The following is a 24,837-nucleotide window of genomic DNA, read 5'->3' on the forward strand; positions in this document are numbered from 1 at the left end:
CGTCGGAGTGACAGCTCCTCAACAACCATTCTTCGTAGGTACGCAGCGGGACAGGCCTATCGAGTTTAGCACCTAATTCTTGAAGTAAACGGTATATATCCATCCAACGGGGGAAGAACCGTCAAAGCTCTCAGAACAGCCCGACTCCTCGGCGGTTCTTCCTATCGATACAGCAGAAATGGCGGTGGCGCCGGTAAATGAATCTGTCCCGAGTCCTTCATGGTTTACACCGAAGAGGTACTTCTTCCTCCACTATCTATCTGGTGATCTTGTTCATTTCTGTTGTAAGGAGTAGAAACCCTAGCTACAAAACTGGGTTGTTTATATCTGTTATTATCTATTAAGTGAACAAAACAAAAACGATTGGAGTGGAAGGGATATAATGGTATTTATTTTACATGCGTTTGTAGTTCCAGAAATGTAAAGGAGGAATTTGGTACTGCTGGCTAGAGGGAATGATACTGTTTAGGATTAGAACTCTTGCTCCTGGATGGATAGAAGGGGCGGGATGGTTAGGTTTGCCGACCTCACTGAATTGTGTGTTTTGATTAAAAGGACGAATGCTAACCATACAATGAGGCTAGCAGTGTCAATTTCATAGGTTAGGATCATTTAGGACTTTTGAGGTTAACGCTGGGGCTGCAAGTAGTTAAATTGTATTGTGTAATCTGCAGGAATTGCTGGCAGAAGCTATGGCATCTTACTGGTGTAATTTCTTTCTCAGGGGAACACATCTTTTTGATGCAAATAGAGAGGAAAATTCCCCGTATGTGTTTGTGTGCAGTGCAAATGTATCTTGAGTAGACTTTTAGACACATAACTACTATTTTTTATCCAATTAAAAGAACCAAACACCCCCTTCTTCCTCTACCGAACACCTCAACTGAGGAGAGAACCCACCTCACCTCTGCTGCATCAAATTCAATCCCTCTTTCTCCTTCGTTTCCTCTTAACCAAAAACAGAGCAATCCCTGCAGTGAGGCTAGTACAGCAATCGACATTTGAGTTGTGCCCGATTGGTATAAGGTCGTGTGACCTCTCTCTCTCCAGTGATATTTTCCCTTCTTCTTCTTCCCTGTTACCTGTAATGCTGTTGGGTTGAGTACAACCCCAATACCATCACCGTCGGAAGGGTGAGGGGCGATGGAGCCCCTTTGCTGAAACGCTGCAAGTTCTGGCGACCAAAGAGGGAGATTTGGGGTATATATTTCAGACCATAAAATTAAAGGAAAAAGAAAATAGCATGAGAGACACAGTAGCATGCAGTAATGATGGAATGAAGCTGCAGCAACGGATTTTCCCCAGCCACTTGTTGATCTCAGCTCCAAGCACAGCAATGGGGACCATAGCCTTTGAATCCCCGCCCAGCTCCACAAGTCAGCAACAGAGAGAAGCAAGGAGGATTGGATCTGTGAGAAACCGGATGATGGTATTGCAGCTCTAGTTGTCTTCTCACCTATGCTTGCTTCCCACGAGAACAGATGCATAGCAAGAGATTAGAAGAAGATGCTTAGAAGGGGGGGGGGGGAGGGAGAAATCGCCGGAGGTTGCAGCGGCTATGCTGATCGTAGAGAAATGCAACTCTTGGTAAATGCAAACCGAGAAGGAGAGCAGCAACGATCGTCTCAAACTCTGACCAGAATATTTGAAGATCTTGGATTCGCAACTTCTAATCACTGGTGATGTTCGAGTACAGAAGAATGAAATTCAAAACCGATCTGTGATGTAGAAACCCCAAAAACATTTTAAGAATAATCCCAGAAAACGATGATAAAAATCGAGTTCGGCTGATGGGTTTTGTACTGTGGCTGGCGAGTTTAAGTCCCCTATTTGATCCAGAGCTCCGGCACTGATGCAAGCGCTGGCACTCCGACCAGGTGGTCCACCGGCATTTCAGTTGACCGGAATTGGAACACCTTAGCCAGAAAACAACTACAAGTAGGGTGATTGCGAGCTGGGTTTTTTTATGTTTTGGTGTAGAGGGTATTTTTTTTTTTTGGGCAAAGTGTAGAGGGTAATTTAATAAAATGCATTTCATAGAGTTAAACCTGTTAGAATATGGGTTAAGGTTGATATTTGCATACTTAGTGTAGTCAAGGTTCGAAACTCGGGTCTCGGAGCCATCTCGGCTCGGCCAAAAACCGAGTCGAGTCGAGATCTCGTCGAGTTTTTGCATTTTTTTTTTTCTGACTCGAAACCCCATCTCGGTGGGTTTTAGACCTATTTTGGGTCTGAAAGTTGGTATTCATCCTATTTTAGGCTATTTAAACATGATAACATTATCAGATTTTGCAAAAACAAAGTCCAAATAGAACTTTTACATTGGACCCTAAGTTGGTAGGCGACGACGTACTAAAATACCATACTCTATACATTAATGACATAATTTAGTAATAGCAAGCTAGCAAAACATTCAATTAATAGTAAAACAAGTTAATAAGCATTACAAATGTTAAAGTGATACATCAAATTGCTTAAGTTTAACAATGTTACAACTTTCAACTATCATCACATAAAATGAGATTGAATCACATATTCATTCCCCACTTGTCCCACATAGTCTTCCCATGACATATTGTTGCTCCACTGTTGCATATAGTTCTCTACAACATTCATATAAGAGTTGTCATCCACATATAGCAAGGCCCCCATCCTAGGGTATAGCTGTTGCCATGTGGCGTGAGACGGTTGCCATGAAGTGTGAGATCCACTGCTTCTGCTACTGTCATATTCAGGCATGTATATGGGATTGGGAATGTGGGCCCAATACCAGACCCAGTGCTTTGATTGTCATACTCATGTGTTAACTGGCCAAACTGACCATAGGCACTATATTCAGAACCGGTGCTCTCCTGACAATAATCATAGTGATGATGAGGTTGAGATGAATGCCACGACTGATGCTCACTACCAGTATGCATACTTATGCTTCCAAAACTTGCTAGCATGGTGTTCATACTCGTGTCATCATGCTGAGGTTGGTTGTGTTTGCAGCCTGTCCTTCTCTTGTACGTTTTATTGTGGCCACTATGGTCTTGATCTTGTGTGACATGTGTAAACTGAGACTCACCTGTGTAACGCATAGGGTTGGGGTCCTCCTGCGTTCCCACTTCATACTGGTATTGCTCGCGCATCCCCTCATGACGATCATCATAATAACCACCACTCTGCATGCCACCACCACCACCACCACCACCACTACCACTACCACCACCATCACTACTAGCAGGGTCATCACCATCACCATTACCATTACCATTACCATCACCATCATCACCATGATCATCATCATCATCAAGAGCAGTTCCTGTTGCAGCCTTAAAAGGTCTCGGTGACTCTGAATGTGCACGCCCCTCTTGCGACATATGGTCCTCAACATCCGTATCGGTTACGGACACAATGGTGGAGTCGGGCCTACCTCCAGGCTCATCCATATCTGGTGCACCACGATCACTCACCCACTGGAATAGGGGATCTTCATCATCATCAGAGTCCTCCTAGAATATGTTGGCTAGTTCGATGGGATCTTTGTCATTGGTCTCAAATTCTTCACGTATGTGCCTCATCCTTAGTCTCATATTATAATGCACATGCACCAGCTGCTCCAGTCGTTGACTACCCAATCTGTTCCGCCTCTTTGAGTGTATCAATGCGAATGTACTCCAGTTGCGCTCGCACCCAGAGGATGAACAAGTTTGTGACAGCACTTTCACTGCTATCTTCCTCAGGTTGTTGAACTTGTACCATAAAGCACCCACCATTCAGCTGCATTATAAACATAGAATAGTAAGAATATGTACATTCTAAAGGGATAAAATTATAATTCATAAATGTAATGTCATGCCACCTACCAGGGTCTGACTTTTGTTTACCCTCCACTGCAGCTTTTCGACTGAAACTTGCTGAGGCTTCTCTGAAGAATTTGATCTATTTTCATTTTAAATTTCAAACATTGTTAGAGGCATTAGTATTTGCTATTTAGTAATTACATTCATTTACTTACTCCCAAAATACCAAAGTCCCATACTCTCACCTCGTCATTGTAGTCAGCTTGTGTCTTGGCATTGGGCTCCAACTTCTCAATAACAGTTTGAACTGCCACTAACAAATTTGTGTCTAGCCTAAGATCATGCGAGTATTGGTACTTTGGATTCAAATAGTATGCTAGTAAAGGGGAAACCACAAATATAACTTGTTAGTAACTTAATACTTTTGAGTTTTGAATATGTAAATGTAAAAACTCATATAAAGTGTAAAGTATGTTGAAGTGTTGAACTTACCAGCTTTATGCAATGGATGACTCAAGTGCTTCTTCCACCGCTCATCAATGATGTTAATGTATGATTGAGCACTTCGGGGTATTGCAGCTCAGATTATTTCCTTCATCTTCTCCAGGGCAGCATATATGTGGGGCAAGGTAGGCTTTTTCTCCATGTCAACCATCCTTAGTACTGCCACCACTGGCTCTAATATGGCAACAACTTTATGCAAGTCCTTCCAGAATTGATCACTTGCAATGATCTGTTGTGCTGCCTTCCCTTCTTCTAACCTAGAACTTTGCCAACCAAACCACTGTTTACTTGCAAACATAGACCTCAGACCTATTACCTTCGTCTGAAAGCTCTTCAATGCAATGTAATTGGTGGCAAATCGAGTAACACCAGGCCTCACTAAATCCCCTTTGCATTTTTCCCTCATTATGGCTAAAGCATAACCATGGTTATATACAAAGTTGATCACTTGCTTTTCCCTATTGACCACACCAGCCACCAAAGCTTTTTTCCCCATGTCCTTCAGCATTAAATCAATGGAATGTGCTGCACATGGAGTTCAAAAGAGGCGGATCCTCTTACTCTTCTTATACATCAACTTCTCTCCAGCCTTCTTAAAATTAGAATCGTTATCTGTCACAATTTGGATAACATTCTTTGCTCCTATGTCTTCTTCCACCACTTGTTTCAGTAGGTTATACCGGTATTATGCATCCTTTACATGCTTTGATGCATCGACAGACTTCAAGAATACAGTCTTCCCATTACAACTCACCATGAAATTTATAATGGACTGTCTAGTAGGTCTAGTCCAACCATCAACCATAAGAGTAACCCCATATGTGTCCCACCTTGGCTTCAGACCCCTCTATGTACTCTTTCAGCTCCTCTACCTCTTGAGGCAAATATACATTATATAACTCATATGGTGAAGGCCCCTTCCATCCTGGGCCAGTCCTCCTTGCAGCGTCAAGGAATGCATTATAGTATGTTTCTTGTGCTACATTAGCTGGAATGTCATTGTATAGCATGAACTTGCTGAAGGCTTTCTGTGCTTCCTCTTGTTTACTACCAAACACTTGCGGGATGGTTGGCTGGTAGGCATCTTGTTGCCTAAAGACAGATGGATCCTGCTCAAAAATGGGATCTAGGGAATGTGCTCGTGGTCGGGCTTGGGGCCGTGGGATATCTCTTGTGCCAGTGCTTCTCCTCCTCTCAGCTTCTTGCAGTGGTGCAGCTAAGCTAGATCCACCAACTCCTCTTGCTTGCTCATATGCTCTCATATTCTTAGAATGAAAACTTTGTCTACTCTCTGCTAAAGTTTGCTGGTAAATTCTCCATTCAGCCTCTGATTCGAACTCACCAGGTGTAGGCCTATATTCAGTATCATCTCTTCCATGGATCTCTACACCAGGCCTCTCTAGAACTGCCTCATCAAAAGCTATTTGTTGTCTTTCCCTCTCAGTTTTCTTTGTTCGTACTCCTCTCAAGTTTTGTGCCATAGCCAATTTCACTTGGCTCGGAACATTTCGGCATAAGGCAACATCCTTGTCTGTACCCGACAAATGTTGCTTTAACCTAGTTGCTCCTCCAGAATTTAGAATATTTCCACAGTTGATGCAGATTCGTCACCGAAATGGGCTTATTTCTTTAGAAATAAGTCTAGGGTTGGGTTATATGTATGTTGGGCCTTTGATCCCATGGGTTTTCTATGTAATAGGCCACTTTTATGGGCCTAAAAGAGGGGTACATTGGTTGCATACGGGATTAGCCCAATATTTAGTCTATTTTTATGTTTTTAATTGAACCGGTTTAAATTGGTTGCATCCAATTGGTTCAATTGGTCTAATTTAAGTGAAGTGATCCTATTGGCTAAGAGGTTCTTATATCCTATTGGCTAGTAGGGAATCTTCTTTATTTTAAGTAGTTTAAGTTGTTTTTAAGTCATTAGGACTCTATTTTGAGTCTATTTTAGTTTCCTAGTCAGTTTAAGTTACCTAATAGGTTAGGAATTGGGTTAGGGCTTTCCTTTTTATAGTAAAAGTCTATTTTTGAGTCTTTTATATAAGGTTGTAAGGGGGCAAAGCCTCGAATAGGAATTTGATTAATGAAAAAGCTTTTGTTTGCTGCCATAGCTGCTGCTCTGCTCTGTTGAGTGAACCTTGTGAGTAATATCAAGGCTACCTTGTGGGTAATATCAAGGTGAAGGGATTGGTGGACTCCGATCGACTCCTTGCATCTTGTAGATCGGGAGGTCCTTCTTCTAGTTCTTCAAAGCTGCTACCATTGAAGATTTAATCTTTCAAGTAAGTAGTTTATTAATTCAGCATTTAACCTTCTTCTTCTAATCCTCTAACCTAAGCTCCATCTACTCCTATTATCATCCCTTCCATTAATCCATAGATCCATTAGAACCCTAAAACCTGCAACACAATTCTGTCCAGAACTGCAGAATTTTGTAACTCATCCAAACCCTAACTTCTTTATACCAAAATAACCCCCTAGACCTGCCCATTAATACCCTATAAACCTCTTTCCTAAAATCTGTCCCTAAACCCTAGATCTTACAAACAGTCCATTTTCATAAGGCATCCTACCCAAAACCCTAGAATTCCAACCTCAACCAAATTTGATCCAACTTATACCATTAGACTCATAAAATTCTGCACATCATTACCAAATAAAACCCTAAGTCGAAACCCTAACCATAACCCTAATTCTGCCCTAATTAGCCTAAGCTTTCCCAATCGGCCAGCCTTGTTAAGAGATCCTATTACCCTGGTTCCTAGTGGGATTACTCCTACCTAGGACTACATTAACAGTAGTTACACTTTGACTTCTTTTTGTCCTCAGACATCGGGACTCCATGTAGCCATGCTATATCCCCTATTGTGTAAGAAATATCTTATTTTTTACACTGTTACATAAAAAAGCATGTATTAGTAACTATTACAGACTTAAAGTAAAGTATTAAACACTTAAAGTATTGTATTGATAACTATTAACATAATGTGAAGCTACTAGAACAATCAAATAGCTATCTCTTATTTATTCCCTAACCCTAGTATTTATTTCTTAATTAAAAATAATATTTATAATTTTTATTAAAAATAATTATACCTTAAAGTATAAAATATTATAACATAATGATGTATTTGACACCATTTGAAGTTGGACATTATGTACATTGTGCATAATTTTCCAACAAAAACAGGTATTTTTCCTTAATTTTATATATATTTTAATCATTTTAATAATATTATTATTAAATCTGAAAAATAAAATATTTTTTTTATTTAATGGGTGAAAAAAAAAGAGACTCCATGAGGCTGTAGAGCATCCAAACTTGTCTAACATATTTGAAAATCACATCCAAATAATAAGTATTTATCCTATTTTTTTTCTTCCAGAATTTATAATAAAAAAAGTAATAACTGAAAAAAAATTTGGACTCCATCAGGTGATAGATCAGCCAAAGTTGTGTAATATAACTTAAAATCACATGAATCTACCAAGGTTTCATCAATTTTTTTTGAAAAAAATAGATTTAGGGAAAATGACTTACCTTTCAAAAATCCTTCAAAAACTTGATGAATCTTGCAAAAGTGAACTTCAATCTTTAGTTTGGCAGCAAAATCACCTTCCAAAGCTTTCAATCCATGAAAAAAATGAAGAGTAGAAGAGAGGTTTTGAGAGAATAAGAGGTAGAAGAGAGGTTTTGAGGGCTTCTTGACAGAACTCGCCGAGATTAGCGAATTCTGTCGAGATGGTCTCCTATATGTTAAGTTAAATGGGTAAAAAATAGACCCGAGACCCGAAACCATGCCCACGGCCCGAGATCTCGCCGAGATATTGCACTTTTCTGTTTCGATGCCCATCTCGACTCGGTCTTACAAAAAACCGAGAAACTCGGTGAGATCTCGCGAGTTCTCGAACCATGAGTGTAGTTGCATTAAAGTAATGGCATACCTCAGGGGGTGGCGCTGATGATTTCCTTTTTTTTTTTTTTGATAAATGAAGATGCCATCAATATCCCTTGTCCAATATAGACAATAATCCTGGTTGCTAACTGAGAAAGCAAGTCTGCACATGAGTGCACTCTTTTCTCCTAAATAGAGCAAAACTCCAGGGGTGAAGGAGGAGCAAATGAGGTTTCACTTAAAATGTTGAACTTTATCCCAACCTAAAAAGGGAGGAGGAAGTAAATTCCAATTCAAGGACTTTTGTTTTGTTGTTGTTGTTGTTGATGTGTGTTGATAATACATTTTTGTAGCCCTTACTTAACAACCCAAGCTTTTGGGATAAACGGTTGTAACATGGTATCGGAGCTAGAAGGTATAGTGTTCAATCCCTGGTAAGTGCGAGGGGTTTGTGTTTTGTGTTGTTGTGCCACTTGGTGCCATGTGATGGTGCCACCATGTTATGGTGTCACGTACTCATGTGCAGAGCCGTGTGTGTGTAAGCTTGACATTTAGGGGGTGTTGAGGTGTGTTGATATACATTGTTGTAGCTCAAGCTTTTGGGGTGAGCGGTTGTAACATTTATCATCTTGCATTTGATTGTTATCAGTTGAGTGGCATTAAGAGGGAAAAAAATAAGAACAAGAACATCAAGGGACCTAACTTTGTTTTTTCTATGTTTCATGCACATGTTTTCATACCTCAATTTGTGTCCTGGCATAGCAAACAGTTATCCAAGCTGATAATCAAGTTTTTTTTTCCCCTTCAGATAATAATTATTTAATTGTTTGATTAGTTTTGGACATCAACAGCTCCTTTTCACCTTTAAGTTCGTATTATTGTCTGTATAAGTTCTTTAAATACTATCTCATGTATACCCTGTGCATAGTAGTGTAATAAAATCCCAATTCTTGCCAGGACCCTATAATATATAAATAACCATTACCTTCTTATGTAAAGTCAACGTACATTTTATGAAAAGATGGGCAGGGCACCAATCATTAAAAGGGGGAAAACTCCCAAGGAAAACCTCTATGAATTTAATGGTCCAAAGAATACATGAATAACCTCACCTGAACTACTTCTGAAGACCACATTATAACTCGAGTTATAGAATTCTTATTTGACAACCGTCAGAGTAAAGTTCAATGGAATCTTTTCTGCCATCAACTCTCATGACTCTGATGAAGGTCAGTGGCCAAGGCTCTACATATTTTGACGGTCTACCTGAAATGAATACTATCACAGTGTCTAGATTGTTTTACCCAAGAATGTTAATAACCCACTTGTAAGTTAATGAATTTGGATTTAATGTATTTATGATAATAGATTTATTATTAGAATGATGCATTGAAGGATAATGGCCATCCAAACACTCACCTAATGTTTTCAAAGGCTCTTCCAATATCTTTATATTCATATCCACTTCTGCTTATATGTGCGGTTGTTTGTGGCATACAATAAATATATTGTTCTTTTTGCAGGTTACTTGCAATATTTTGTGTAATTAACATGTTAAATTATGTTGATCGAGGAACAATAGCAAGCAATGGTGTGAATGGAACTATGCGGACATGCACAGACAGTGGTATATGCACTGCGGGTAGCGGAATTCTGTAAGATATATATGGAGGTTCCCATTTAATTTTATAATATTTGTGATGCAGGTGCAAGGCTGGGTCGACTCAATAGGGATAATTTTGTAATTAAAAATTTTATTTTCTTATTTAATTATGTTGAGATTAGATACGTTAGTAGAACTAGAGTTTGAGTTCTATTTTTCAGTTTCAGTTTTAGAAATCAATTAGGATTTCTTTTCTTCATTTTCTTTTTATGTGTAACCAGTTACCAAGATTTGGATTGGAATGAAATATTGAAAGAAATCGAGGCTTACCTTTCAGCTGTGCAGTTGTGTGTCCTGTCCCTATGTTTTCCTCCTTCCCTGTGGTTTCTGCCATCAGGTACTCTGTCCTATTCTTAGTCGTCCTTTCTTATTTTCTTCCTCTTCTATCTTATTATTATTCAGTTTGTTCTTGTTCCTGCAACTGACACTACCTTATGGTAAAGAACTGCCTCAAACTCCTTGATAGATAATCGATTTGGCTTGAAATTTTGGGGATTGAATCATTTCCCTAAGGAGATCTGAAACTCAGGAATCCCGACCAGAAAAGATATCTTCGCTGAGAGATCCCAACAGATCTTAGAACTGGCCTGAACTTCTACCGCCAGACTTCTCTTCAAATAAAATTTTCTCACCTGCTGTTTGATCTTTGACTTGATTGTTGGTTGCTTTTGGAAGGCCTCAGGGTGAAGACCTTAGCCCTAGAATCTCTAGTCCAAAGGTGAAGTGATGAAGGGGATCTTCTCTCATTTCGAATCTGTGCTACCGTGGCTACTGTTCACGGTCCTGTTAGAATCATGAGGAAGAAGAAAGGCTGTTCTTCTAGTTGCTGTCTACAGACCTAACTTCCTATTATTATGATTAAGTCCCTCTTTTTTAAAAATTGGGTTCAATTATTTCAATCCATGTAATTTCAGAATACTCCCTACTTTCAAACTTAATTTTAGTTTGACCCTATTATTTGTGTCCTACACTTTTAAGGTCCTGAATTGTTCCTGAATTTTCAAAATTGCCACCTCTCCTTTGAAATTGATTTATTTGTTAATTGGGACCCATAGCAATCCAAATTTAAAGGTTTTGGTCCCGTGATCGCATCAATTTGTCCTCATACTTCTCTGCTATTGAAGAGACCAAGCTTTTCTGCTTTAATTTATGTTGATTATCTTCTATCCCTTTCATGAAGCCTTTCTGTCAACCCCCTCACCTGATGGATAGTGAACTGTGATGATTCCTTTTGCCATGTATGGGGGTTTCTTATTTAAAACCATGTTTCCTTTTTCCACATTCTTATATTATCTATTTTTGCAAGAGAGCAGGATTCCATGGTTCCTTGGATGCACCTACATAGTTATATGGGATATAGATTGTTTCCTGGTTGCGAGGCACTGAATATGGAAAACAAAATTAACATTCAACATGTTTCCTTTCATATTGCTTATACGTGGTAGTGAAACTTCAAGTGAAAGACCATGGCAGTCAAATACACAGTGTGTAGACCACTCTGCAGCTGGTCAGTTGTTTAGGTGAATGGTAGATATTCTATATACTAGATTTCTATCATGTGTATTATGTGTTTTATGTGTTTTCTTATAGTGACATGTGTTAGTCTCTGCTTTCATGTGATTTGTGAGAAATCATATGTTAAGGATGTGCATATGATGATAATTACCAATGCTATTTTATGATAATCCAGCTAATGAGACCTCTCATTTAAGAATCACTTGTTGATCCCCCACCATATATCTTATGTGGGTTTAAGTTACAAATTTCAGCTTATCTTTACAAATCATCCCTTTAGGTTCAACTTCTTATCATTCCACTGCTGATTATAGGGGAGATTTTAACTTGAACTATTTTGAGGATGGCGTTCTATCATCTGCTTTCATGGTTGGACTTCTGATAGCCTCCCCAATATTTGCATCCCTGGCAAAAAGGTAATATCTTCTCCTAGTGCACCAATAATGCAGCTTCCAATGGTCATTAAGCTTTTAAGAGGCAAAATCTGTAGCTGCTTAACATTATCTTTATCAAAATAATAACTAGAAAAATTTAAAAGATTACATCTTGAGTTTTGACATAATTCATGTGAATTCCCTGATAGTGATGTTGGAGCTCTGAATAATTGATACTAGGCCAACAAGTTATGGATTACCAGGTCGAGATTCTCGAGATCTCGGCAAGACAGTGCATTTTTTTTTGGAAAAAATGATGTTTCGGTGGGCAGTTGGCAGTAGTTGGCTCCGAAACTTTTAAGGGAACCTTGTTTTAGGCTTAATAAACATATTTAAATCTTCAAATTGAAAAAAAAAAACACCCAATTTGGTGTTTTGGAATTTGGAATTGCACCCTTGGTTGGCAGTAAAGGCCGAACCCTTAACATAATATTGCCTATTCTACACATTGTTTGTATGATATGAGACATAATTGGCAAGTAAAACAAGTAAGTTATGCAATAATGGATGAAGACACATAATTGAATAATTTTTTAAGAAATAGTTAAAAGACTTGAAGTTTCTACTATAAACCACAAGATACAGTGAAGTGTTCACAATGCATATTACATAGACACCCAACCCAAATACAATGAATGATACATAAGTCATAGACACCTTACTACCCTAGTCTTCCACGTCTCAACTCCCAAGTCCCAACAATACAATGCTATGAGTACTAAGGAGGTCGAGATTCTTGAAATATTTGATATTTGTCCGAGATTCTTGAAATATTTGAAATTTCGGTTGAGTTATTTGAAACTATGCATATTTTGTGTCTCGTACGTCATCTTGTCTCGAGAAGCTCGAGATTCTCGAGATATTCGAGATCTCGCTGAGTTTTTGAACAATGTGCTAGACCAGCTAGCTTATGGGCTTCATTCAATGTGGGCCTGAGTAGTGGGTGTATTTCTCTTATTTATTTTTATGTTTGGGTTGTCATATATTCCTGGTTTTTCTATTTATTTATTTATTTTGTTAGAAGTTATAGAAATCTTTTACTGAGTAGGGTTTGTGGGAGTTAACTAAATAGTTGCTGAGTTACATTGTAGTCATTTTTCAGCAGGGTACATCCCCCCCCTCCCCCCCCTTTTTCCTCTGGATTCATTTCAAACCCTAGGCTGCAGTGTTGATTAGTACCTTTGTCTTCCTAGGCTACCTTAAACAGTAGTGGTGATGGCCTTTTTTCGATGAGGAAGATTTCAAAGTTACATTTTTGGGTCATGCATAAATTATTAGGAGTTTAGATCATCAGTAGCAAGTTTATTCATGTCAGATACTCAATGGGAAATGACAAATGATGACTTAAATAAGGAACAAACTATGTGCTGGGATTCTCAGATTTCAGAATTTTGGTTTGTCAATATTTCTGGAAATAAGTGTCAATGGAGTACCCTTTTTTTCCAATAATAATAGGTGGGGATGTATTTGTATATTCCGTCTTTTTGTCGGGGTGGGGCTGTCTTTTTTTTTGGTTGGACTTTGGTCCCCCATTGCCCCCTTTCTTTTCTCCTTTTAATGATTAATAAAAATAAAGCCTCAAGAGGAACTAAAGTTGTAGATGAGTATATGGATGCAGAGGCTCCATTGCCAAAAGGACACATGAGCACCTTGTTTTAAAAGGTGAATATTCTTTTATTTTTTGAATAAGTGACTTTAAAGTAAAGTAAGCTACGCAACAAAAATGGTGAATGGGATAATACATGACTGAAGCCAGAAGAAAGAAAACACTATATATCCTTTACTCAGGATAAAATAACCTAAAGAAGGCCTTGGAAGGGTTTTTGAATCGTCGATGACCATATGTTTTGTTTTGCATTTCACTGTATTTCATTGTTCTCTTATCAAGTAAATTAGCCATTTTTAATTGTATGCGTTCTGAAATAGTTTTCGTTGCTTCTAGTCCTGTATTAGTTTGTAAGTTCTTCTGAATGGTCTCTTGCAGTACCAATCCATTTAGGCTTATTGGAGTTGGATTGTCAGTTTGGACCTTCGCTGCAGCTGGCTGTGGTTTTTCATTTAATTTTTGGTCCATTACAATATTCCGCATGTAAGTTTAACAAATTCCATTCGACATACGGAAATTTTTTTTTCTTTTGGGGGTTGGAGGGGGGGAGAGAGAAGATTTCATTGCTTGTGACTTTTATTTTTCTTATGTTAGCAAAATGCTGCTGTTTTCCATTCAGGCTGGTAGGTGTTGGTGAGGCGTCATTTATAAGCCTTGCCGCTCCGTTTATAGATGATAATGCCCCTGCTGCTCAGGTTTGTTTCTTATCTAGTAGTCAATCAGAATTGGATGTGGCTTTGTTGATTGATTATCGTAATTTTTGTAAACTAAGTCGCCCTGATATTTTAAGAAATTCAGTGGATGTTATATTTCATCCATTCTATTATGCTCTTCTGGTAGGCGTGCAGAATTTTCATGCTATAACTTTGCATGACAGTGAATTGTCATTGATATAATTTTAAGTGTCAATGTTATTTCTAATTTTGTTGATGGAAAGTAGTTATTTCTAATTTTGTGTTGTTGGAGCATATTTAATTTAATGTTCTATGATGTGATTAGATCTGTAGGATTTTGTTTGGATGAAGACGGCAATGTAACACACACTTCAGTTTGTTTGGTTGCCTCTCTTCAAGTATATACTCGAATGTGCACCCCTAATTCTGTTTAGAGACAATGAGCCATGTATGGTTGGTAGGTTCAGGTGATTGGTCGTTTGGGCATTTAGTGGGATTTCCTGTTTATCAGGGAAAGTAACCCTAGGGTTTTGGAAGACCTTTATTTTTTATTCTCCATGTGTACATTTAATAACAGGTGGGTGGTTGATTGAAAAATGGAGATCCAATCCGTTTTGGATATAGGGAATATTGTTTTTTAGGATATTCCTTTATGCTGTTCAGAAAAGAAGAAAGTATGATTAAGCAAAAAGGATAATAGTAGGGATTATTCCTAGAAATTAAATATTGATGATGGAAGCTCGATAAATACTTAAAAGGTGTATATGCAGTGAGGCTAGGTTTTTGTGGACTCTCATCTTATCAGAGAATACCTGACTGAGTCTTCTCACTTGAACACCTTGTTCTCTTGGATGCTGCAACAAGAAAATGCTCTTTTTGATTATTTTTAGATTTTTATTCTCAAAGTTTATCTGCAGCATAAGGTCATATATTGACAGTATATATATATCCAGAGCATATTCAAATTATGCAATGAGTGAAGGTTTCTGCAAGTACGCGACACAATAGAAAAGCTACATGCATGAGCTCTCATCCAGTATGAGATATCTTTCAGGGGTGGGGGAGTGCTTCTTAAGAATTCTTCAAAGCGAACCCAATGGATTTATGGGTGCACCCCATTTTGGGACTTCTTGCTTTTTCTTTAGGTTGTTCTGTTCTTTGGGTCAAAGGTGCTCTCTCTCATTATCCTCATCTTATGTATGCTCTGAGTAAGTCATGGAGGGTGGTGGTAGTATGGTACAGCAGTCATTCCCATCCCATTCATTCTCTTTCATGTCTCCCAACAGGTTAGGGTTTTTATTGACAAAGAAATCCTAACAGAGTTGGAAGAAACTTATGTAGATATTTTTGTACTAAAATTTTCTTGATTTATGGGGGACTGCTTCAGAATTCTAGCCTTTTCCTACCCTTGCCATCCCCACCAGGGTCAGATATGGTGGAAAATCGGGCACAGTTCCCTAGATACAACTTTTTGAAGATTGAACACTCTTGTTGTATCAAAGAAATAAGCAAGTTTTAGCCTCAGTAATGAGGTGTTGAATTATGAAGTGCTTCGATAGGTGGAAATGGGGCCTGATTACACCCTACTTGGCCAAGCAATCTGCTAACTAATTATCTACTCAGAATATGTGTGAAAGAAAATGTATCACTCCACAAACACAATTGAGAGTCTTTCCACCACAAACTGCTCCTAACTAGTATCATATCTCATGCTTATAAAATTTACCCTGAATCATTATTTTTCTGATGTATTTAGACTTACATTGAATTCATAGTTTGGCTGATTCTTTATATGAAGTTCTTATGGTAATTCTGGTATGGTATCAGAGAATGTTGTGGCTTGGGATCTTTTACATGTGTATACCAACTGGAGTTGCCATTGGCTATATTTATGGAGGATTGGTAAGCTTATTTCTTGAACTAGAAAGTTTCTTAGTTTCTTTTTCCTTTTTGTTAAATGTTGTGTGTTAAGTCTTTATTAATTAGTCCAATATGGATTCCTTGTAGTATTCTATAGTGGAATGTATTTGGCTTCCCCTTTGTATTGAATCGATAACCTGTTAGATGAAGATAATTGCAGTTTCCCTGCTAATTTGCATATTAAAGAGTTACTTTGATTCTATAGAAATATTTTATCTAATGATTCAGGTATAACACTAGGGACAATGAGCCTTATCTCTACTTGGATGGGTTACATGAATTTTTTCACCATTCCACTCTATTTAAAAGAAACGGAGAGCATGATCAAAAGAAATATGTCAACTGCTAAAACTAAGCCTCATTTATGATCTCATCCCATTTGGTTTTGAAGTTTAAAGTCATGCAAAGCATGGATGCTGTTAAAGTGTGTCTCGGTTCGGGGTTGTGATCCATGGACCTCTTTACCGTGGGATCATACCTTAGCTTATCTAGTTGTTATTTCTCTTGCCTATTGTAATTAGACTTATTAGACTTGGGTAGTGTTTTATTTCTACTTTACTTTCATTGTAATGAGTCTTTGACTCTTAGTAGACTGCCTACTAAGAGTCGGTCCCTAATTATAAATAGACATTGCTGCTCACGATAGATCAATCAATCTATCGTGTTCAGCCGCCTTCTATCTTGATTTCCTCCATCTTCTTCTTTTCTCCTTGTCTCTGTCACTGGTTACCCAAGCTTTGATATTATTTCAGGTGCAAAGCCTTAAAATCCATTTAAACATAGGATCATTCGTGCTCTATTTGAAGACTCTTTCATTTGTCCCCATCAGTTTTTTTAATAATGAAGAATGTTTGCTTCTTAATTAGAGATGTAAGCATTTCGTGTTGTAGTGTTTCCAACATATATGATAGTGGAAGTCTTCTCCACAAGATTCTCAGGCCAAGGGGAGGGAGATTGAGTTAAGGCAGATGAGGTCTATCAATTTTCTTGGGAGAAATATGGAGTTCCATGCAAGACAAGGCTCAGGAAGTCAGGTTCTTTTCTCATGTATGGTTTCAAGAAATGCACAGTCCCTTTATGGATCAGATTGGTGGGACTGATCCAAGTCATATTACACAATGCATTGTTTTTGATCTGTTGTCAGGATTGGATTGATCCACAGTGGATTGGACAATCCATCATTTATTAGATCAGAAAGAGTCTACATGGTCCCCTGTTTCAATTCCTTGAATTTTGGCCTCTTCACTGCCTACCTCCGTAATGGCCCCTCATTGTACACCATCCTCTTTCTTCTGCAAGGTTTACAATTTTGATTTCATTCGTAATTTTGGCCATCAAAAAATGAGTTATTGAGCAAATATTTTAGAGAAATTTCAAAATGTGATGAAGTTGTGACATATTGTTGGGGGAAAACATGGAACTTTTCCCAACATAACAGTGTTCTCCCAAAATATTGCCTTTGACCCATCACCCACCATATACCTGATGAGAGACAAGAAGTGTTCCATGCTGTTCTTGAAGTTCCAAATTCCCATACCAAGAGGAACTCTTACATCTGTAGCACCAGAATTCAGAGCCCCTATTGTACACACCATATTTGCAGGCAGTGAGAGATCTCATGGAGCCATTTGCTCTGAATCTCAACAGCACATAGCCAAGCTCTACTCATAAACTTGAAAGGTCTGATTCCCAGGCCTCAACATTTTTCTTTTTGGTCTGCATTACGCATTTCCATCTTATACCAAAGGAAAAGTTGTTCTCTTTTCCTTTGCCTCTACCCATGAGAATTTCCTAACAATTCCCTCCATTTTCTTTGAGACTGACCTTGGAGCGTTCGAATAAGAAAATATATTGGGATACTACTAAAGGTACTTTGAATGAGATTTTTTTTTCGGTGAATAAAATTCTCATGGGTATTACAACACGATGTGTGGTTATTGACAAGCCTTGGATTTTTATGGGCGATTTACTGCAACATGTGAGACTGATACTGTTGCCTTTCGCCAATGGGAAGATACGCTACCGGTCTATGATTTTTTGGCTGGGCTGAATATGGAGTTTGATCAGATTCGGGCACATGTTCTCAATCGCGATCCCTTCCCTTCTCTTGAGCAGGCATATGCTATAGTTGCTTTTGAAGATAGCCGCTGTACTACTATGGTCCACACCATTCCCATAGAGAAATCTACTCTTTACACGTTAGGCACTCCTTCCTGTGGGAATTCTACCCAGGGATCTTCTGCTTGTGTGACTGATGGGTCATCTTCTGAGAAGCCCCCTTTGAAGTGTGATTACTGTGGGAAGGAGCAATACACTAGAGATCGTTTCTGGAAGTTATATGGTAAACCTCCTACTTGTGGTCAAAGTTCAGCTGCTGCCCATCATATGACTTCAGATGAGCCATCCGGTGATGCCCCTCTTTCTTCTGATGAGTTTCTTCACCTCCGTCGCTTGATGACCAGGTTGGTGACGACTTCTTCTGGAGCTTCTCCCAGTGCCAGTGCTGCCTCTGCTACTGTTCTGCCACAATCCCATGACTCCTCAGGTATTTGTTTTGGTGGCCAATGTTCCTCGGATGGTTTTCCTATCTCTTGGATAATCGATTCCGAGGCCGCTAATCACATGACCGGATCACCCTCCCATTTTTTCCAATATTCTCCATTGTTAGGTACTAGTCGGGTTCGTGTAGCTAATGGTTCCCTATCCTCTGTTTCAGGAAAAGGGTCCATCAAATGCTCTCCTAGTATTTCCCTTTCTTCAGTTGTCCATGTCCCTTAATTTTCTACTAATCTCTTGTCTATTAGTAGCCTTACTAGGTATTTAAACTGTAAGGTGACTTTCTATCCTTCTCATTGTGTTTTTCAGGACCTGAACACAGGAAGTACGATTGGCAATGGTCGGATGGCTGGTGGTCTTTATCTGCCTGACAGTCCTTCTGCATGATCTACTGTGGCTTCTCTCCTTGAGGCATCTTCCTGTGCATTATCTGAACTTCACATGTGGCATCGCCATTTGGGTCATCCACCCTTAGGAGTTTAATCTAAGTTTTTCCCCTCTTTATTGAAACAGTGTAATCCAAATAGTTTTCTTTGTGATGCTTGCACTTCGGCAAAGCAAACTCGACATACATTTCCTATTTTTGATAATAGAATTTTAATCCCTTTTGGTGTTATTCATTCTGATGTGTGGGCCCCTGCCCGTTGTGTGTCTATCGCTGGATTTCGATGGTTTGTTACCTTTATTGATGGCTTTAGTCAACCTACTTGGGTTTATATGCTTCATCAAAAGAGTGATGTTTCTCATTGTTTCAAGACTTTCCATAAGATTTTTACCAAAAAAAAAAAAAGGACTTTCCATAAGATGGTGCAAAACCAGTTTGATATCAAGATTAAAATCCTTGGGACTGATAATGGGCGGGAATACATGGTTGGTGATCTTCAATCCTATCTCTTTGATGAGGGGATTATACACCCGACCAGTTGTGTCGATACATCAGCCCAAAATGGCCTTGCAGCCCAAAATGACCTTGCAGAAAGAAAAAATCGCCATCTATTGGAAATTGCCCGTTCTTTGATGTTTGCTATGCATGTTCCTCCACAGTTTTGGGCTGATGCTGTTTTAATGGCTGCTTATTTGATAAATTGGTTGCCTTATCGTATGCTGGATGGTCGCTGCACTCTTGATATTCTTATGGGCTCTTCCTCATTTGTTGATCCTCCCAAGGTGTTTGGGTGTGTTGCCTTTGCTCGCAATCACCACATACATGGCAAGCTTGATCCTAGGGGAATTAAATGGATATTCTTGGGATATTCTGCTACACAGAAGGGCTACAAGTGCTATCACGCTCCATCACGCCGGTTATTTGTTTCCATGGATGTGATCTTTCAAGAAACTGTTCCATACTACCCTGCACCTCTTCAAGGGGAGTTTGGGACTTCGGGTGAAGAGGTGCCATTTATGATTGCCCCTATGGAGCTTCCCATGCTGAAAGATGATATTGAAGTTTCTGATGGTGTTACTAGTCAAGAGCAGCAGCCCAGGGTAGAAGAAGAATCTGGTCCTCTCCAACCCACGGTTCAGGGGGAGCCTCAACCCACTCTTCTTTCTCCTTTAAAGGTGTTTGTTCGTTCTCGAAAGAAGAAAATTAAAGTGCAGGATACTAAGACCACCACCATCTCTCCTCGCCGATTGGACTTCCCAAATTTAGGTCAACCATGTGCTCCAAATGTGTTTGGTGAGTCTATTTCTTCTAGTGATCCATCTCTTGATTTACCCATTGCTGTTAGAAACCCAAAAAGGTTATGTACTCAACATCCTCTCTCTAATGTTGTGTCATATGACTCTTTGTCTCCTTCCTTTCATGCCTTTATTTCTTCTCTGTTGTCTGTTTCTATTCCTAACACTTGGCAGGAAGCATTGGCTCATTCTAAATGGATAGAGGCTATGAATGAAGAAATGCAAGGTCTTAGGAAAAATAATACATGGACACTGGTATCCCTTCCTTCAGGGAAGAAAGCTGCAGGGTGCAAATGGGTGTTTGTTGTGAAGTACAAAGCTGATGGGTCTTTGGATAGATACAAAGCCTGGCTGGTTGCTAGAGGATTTACCCAGACTTATGGGATTGACTACCCGGAGACTTTTGCACCTGTAGCCAAGATGAACATTGTAAGAGTAATTTTATCATATGTTGTGAATCAAGGATGAGATCTTCAACAATTAGATGTAAAAGATACATTCCAGCATGGTGAACTTGAAGAAGAGGTATACATGGATGTTCCTCCAAGATTTGCTTCTCAGAAGACTCAGGGGAAGGTATGTAAACTCAATCGTGCTTTGTATGGTTTGAAGCAATCTCCCGGGGCATGGTTCGGGAGATTCCATAAGGCAATGGTGTCAATAGGTTTCAAGCAAAGCAATGCCGATCACACTCTCTTCATTAAGAGAATTCCCACACATATCACTATTTTGATAGTTTATGTAGATGATATTGTTATCACTGGGAGTAGTGTAGAAGAGATCTCCTCACTGAAGAAGTTCTTGGGACAGGAGTTTGAAATCAAAGTCTTAGGGAAATTGAGATATTTCTTGGGTATTGAAGTGGTGTATTTGGCTAAGGGTATTTCACTCTCTCAAAGGAAATACACAATTGATCTATTAACTGATACAGGAATGTTGGGCTGCAAGCCGGTTGACACCCTGTAGAACCTAATTCTCATCTTTGAAGTAAGGAAGGAGAACCTATTGACAAGACTAGTTATCAACGACTAGTTGGGAGACTCATTTATTTATCTCACACTCGTCCAGATATTGCATTTGCTGTAAGCATGGTGAGACAGTATATACATGATCCCTATTCATCCCATTTGGATGCAGTATACCGTATCTTGCGTTACTTAAAGGCTGCTCCTGGAAAAGGTGTTCTCATCTCATCCCACAATCACCTTCGCATTGAGTCATACACAAATGCTGATTGGGCAGGCTGTCCTGATGATAGGAGGTCTACTTATGGCTACTATACCAATGTTGGTGGCAATCTTGTCACCTGGAGGAGCAAGAAGCAATCTGTCGTAGCTCATTCTAGTGCAGAAGCAGAATTTCGAGCCATGACCCTTGGCATTTGTGAGTTACTCTAGTTGAAGAGTTTACTTCAGGATCTTGGAGTTCCGTCTGAGTTGCCCATGCGTCTCTACTCTGATAGTAAATCTGCGATCAATATTGCCCATAATCCGGTACAAAATGACCTAACCAAACATGTGGAGATTGATCGTCATTTTGTCATGGAGAAACTCGATTAGGGTCTTGTTTGTATGTAGTTTGTTCCTTCGGGTGATCAGTTGGTTGATGTATTTACTAAGGGCTTGCCTAGTAAATACTTTGTTTCAGTTGTTAGCAAGTTGGGCATGGTTGATATTTATGCACTAACTTGAGGGGGAGTGTTGTAATATGGGGTACAAGGGTATAATGGTCTAGTAGGGTTTAGTCTGTGTTGCCCTAAGGGTATTATTGTAACTTGTACTTTATTATGTTTATTATAAATATAGAGGACTTGTGTCTCATTGACACAAGTTCAATTCCCCAAATATTCCATCAGAAACCAATGACTGAATATCTAAAAGCTGATCTCTTGCTTATAGAAATCAATGATTGGATGTTCCCACAGGAGTTGTTCCAAATTTTAAGGGCACATTTAACATTCCGAAGCTTTATAGCAAAGGCAATGAGGGGGGGGGGATTGAAAAGGCATGGACTAGCTTGTCCCAGGCTTCTTTAACAATGGAGAGGAAATCAGGGTGAGAGAACCACATGCCGAAGAATTTGAAGGGTTTAGGGCCGAAGGAGATGTAGGGTTGAACAAATATGATGATGGGGCTATGGTTAGAGATACCGGGGAGGTCAAAGGTAACATGGGAAGAGGGGAATGATGAAAGCCAAGCTTCATTGACCAAGACCCTATCCAACTTGCAAGCGATCCTTGAGATACCACATCTTCTATTATGCCAAGTACATTTGAGGCCAGACCATCTCAAATCATTCATACCAATATCATCAAGGTATTCATTAAAGGCATCAATAGACGAAGTGTCAATAGTCTCACCACCCTGCTTTTCATGCCCAAATCGGACAACATTGAAGTCTCCTCCCAACTCCCAGGGGAGAGAACCAATCTACTAAGCAATATGCTTAAGGTTAATCCAAAGCGATGCTCTCCCAAAGGAATGGTTAGAGGCATAAACAGCGGAGGAAAGAAAGCTGTTGTTACCAAGGGCATCAGAAACCTTAAGATGGAGAAGCTTGGAAGAGGTGACCAGCACTAAATCCTGGATTTTGGTGGGGTCCTAGAGAAGCCAGAGGCTGCCGTTTCGGTGATGAGAATAATTTGTGCAAAGGGATCAGGAAGGAGCGATAAGGGAGGCAATACGAGGAGCATTCACTTCTTTGACTCTGGTTTCAATGAGGCAGCAAAATATAGCATGCTGGGCTTTGATGCAGGAACGCACTTCAGCATGGTTGGAAGAGGTATTAAGATCTCAGGTATTCCAGAGGACCCCTTCATTTGGGCAGAGGGGGCAAGGTGCAGCAAAAGTCTCACAGGGCTGGGACCATGGGATGCATGGCGGGAAGATGATGGGTTGCTCTTGTGTCACCACCGGTATTCACAAAGAGGTGGGGGGGGGGGGATGACCGGCAGCAGGAGGGGGAAGATGAGAGATCAGCATTGCAGGGAGGAGAGGGGTTGCAATGATGGGGGTAGGTTGCACTAGTTCAGTCACTGCAGGAGGAGAGGGGTTGGCATAATGGGCGAGGGAGGAGGGTGAGGTGAGTGGGGGTTAGGTCGGGTGAACTAGGGTCCATACCCGTCAACAATGAACAAGGTTTTAGGTCTCGGTTTCGCCAGGCCACGAAATCGAGATCTCGACGAGATCATGTATTTTTTTCCTGAAGTCGATGGTAGGTTTCGATGACCATATGGCCAAGGTAGGGGCTGAAACTTGACATTCCCCCTATTTTAGGCCTTCTAAACATAGTGCAACCCTTAGTTTTTACAAATTCAAACCCAAAATGTTACTTTGACTACGGACCGGACCCTAAGTTGTTTGTCTACAAGTTTAGATTATGTTTCTATGAAAAATATAGTTTTTGAGATGAATAATTACCTTAGGTTCTTGAGATGTAGCTTGGAGGAGATTAGCAGCTTCAATCTTTAATGAATCAAGCTTTGATGAGGTGTTGGAGGTGTGATTTGCCAAAAGAAATGAAAAAAATGACCCAAAGATGGAGTTTCCCCTTCACAGAGGCGAGACAGGTGAGAGCGAGTCGAGATCTTGTCGAGTTATGGTGTATTATGAGCTTTCTGGTTCTACCGAGTCAAACCGAAACGAGAAATAGCTCGAGATCTCGAGCGAGATAATGACATATTTGTGTATCGCATGGCGTTTCATCTCGAGATCCTACGAGATCGAGTTAAAAGTGAAGCGAGATCTTGAACTATGACAATGAAGGCATGGAGGGAGAGAGGTGGTCACTGGCCAGAGGGGCTTGTTAGGCCAGCCCAGGAGCATGGTGAAGGGGATGGACTGGTTGGGCAAAGCTGGGAAGGCATGTGGAATGGGTTTGAAGCAGCTGGCCAAGACCGATGGACTTGAGTTGCTAGCAAAATATGAAGGTGGGCTATTATGAACAGGCTCATCAAGAGGAGAGGGTCTTAAGAATGGATGCGGACATGTATTTTGGAGTCTGGGCCCAATAGAGAAGTACTTTCTCTTCCATCTTAAGAGGCTCTTTATGGGATAGACAAATTGGACACAATACGGAAGCCCAGGCGCCCAAGGCAGCTGGGTTCAGCCTTCCCAGCCCAAGATAAACGCTAGTTTTGGTCAAATATTGGTTCCTTTAGTGGTCACATGTGAAGGGGGTAAAATTATAATTTTCTTTTATTAAAAGAGAGGTCCCGTTGTAGGATGTATTTGAGTCTCCATTACTGACATGCTCCATTTTGCTCCATTACACATTTAGATTGCCGACACATGGCATATTAAAATCCTACACTCAGATTTGGAGGATGACATTTATTCACCCAACACTAACCTAACCCGAGTTACCCATTCTCTCTCCTCTCTCACTCCTCCCCCTCTCTCTCTTTGTGCTGCGACTCTCCAAAAACGACGAGCAGTTCCGGCGTAAACTCTCCCGAGGGCTCTCATTTTTTTTTATCTTTATTGTCTTGTTGAAATTTCTCTGTGTGCGCTTGCTTCTGTACCTATGAATTCTCTGTTTCCTCTCTTCTGGGCTATACCTTCCTACTTTGAAGTTGGTTTTCCTCCGTGATTGTGCTA

General features: G+C 39.8%; 1 protein-coding gene across 4 annotated transcripts in view; it reads left to right on the forward strand.

Annotated features, from left to right (window-relative positions):
- The first annotated feature begins 24 nt into the window (after positions 1-24).
- The window catches only part of LOC122659828 (probable sphingolipid transporter spinster homolog 2), a 75,472-nt gene continuing 50,659 nt past the window's right edge, over positions 25-24,837 (forward strand). Inside the window, exons 1-6 of one of the 4 annotated variants that reach the window (XM_043854966.1) lie at positions 25-237; positions 9,715-9,846; positions 11,684-11,785; positions 13,788-13,892; positions 14,029-14,104; positions 15,911-15,985. In XM_043854966.1, the coding sequence (XP_043710901.1) occupies positions 179-237; positions 9,715-9,846; positions 11,684-11,785; positions 13,788-13,892; positions 14,029-14,104; positions 15,911-15,985 (549 nt within the window). In that variant the 5' untranslated portion in view covers positions 25-178. Of the gene's footprint in view, positions 238-9,714; positions 9,847-11,683; positions 11,789-13,787; positions 13,893-14,028; positions 14,105-15,910; positions 15,986-24,837 lie in introns of all 4 variants that reach the window. The other 3 variants (XM_043854963.1, XM_043854965.1, XM_043854962.1) reach the window with 3 other exon arrangements.

This window comes from Telopea speciosissima, chromosome 4 (assembly GCF_018873765.1).
Source record: "Telopea speciosissima isolate NSW1024214 ecotype Mountain lineage chromosome 4, Tspe_v1, whole genome shotgun sequence".
Classification (NCBI taxonomy): Eukaryota; Viridiplantae; Streptophyta; class Magnoliopsida; order Proteales; family Proteaceae; genus Telopea; species Telopea speciosissima.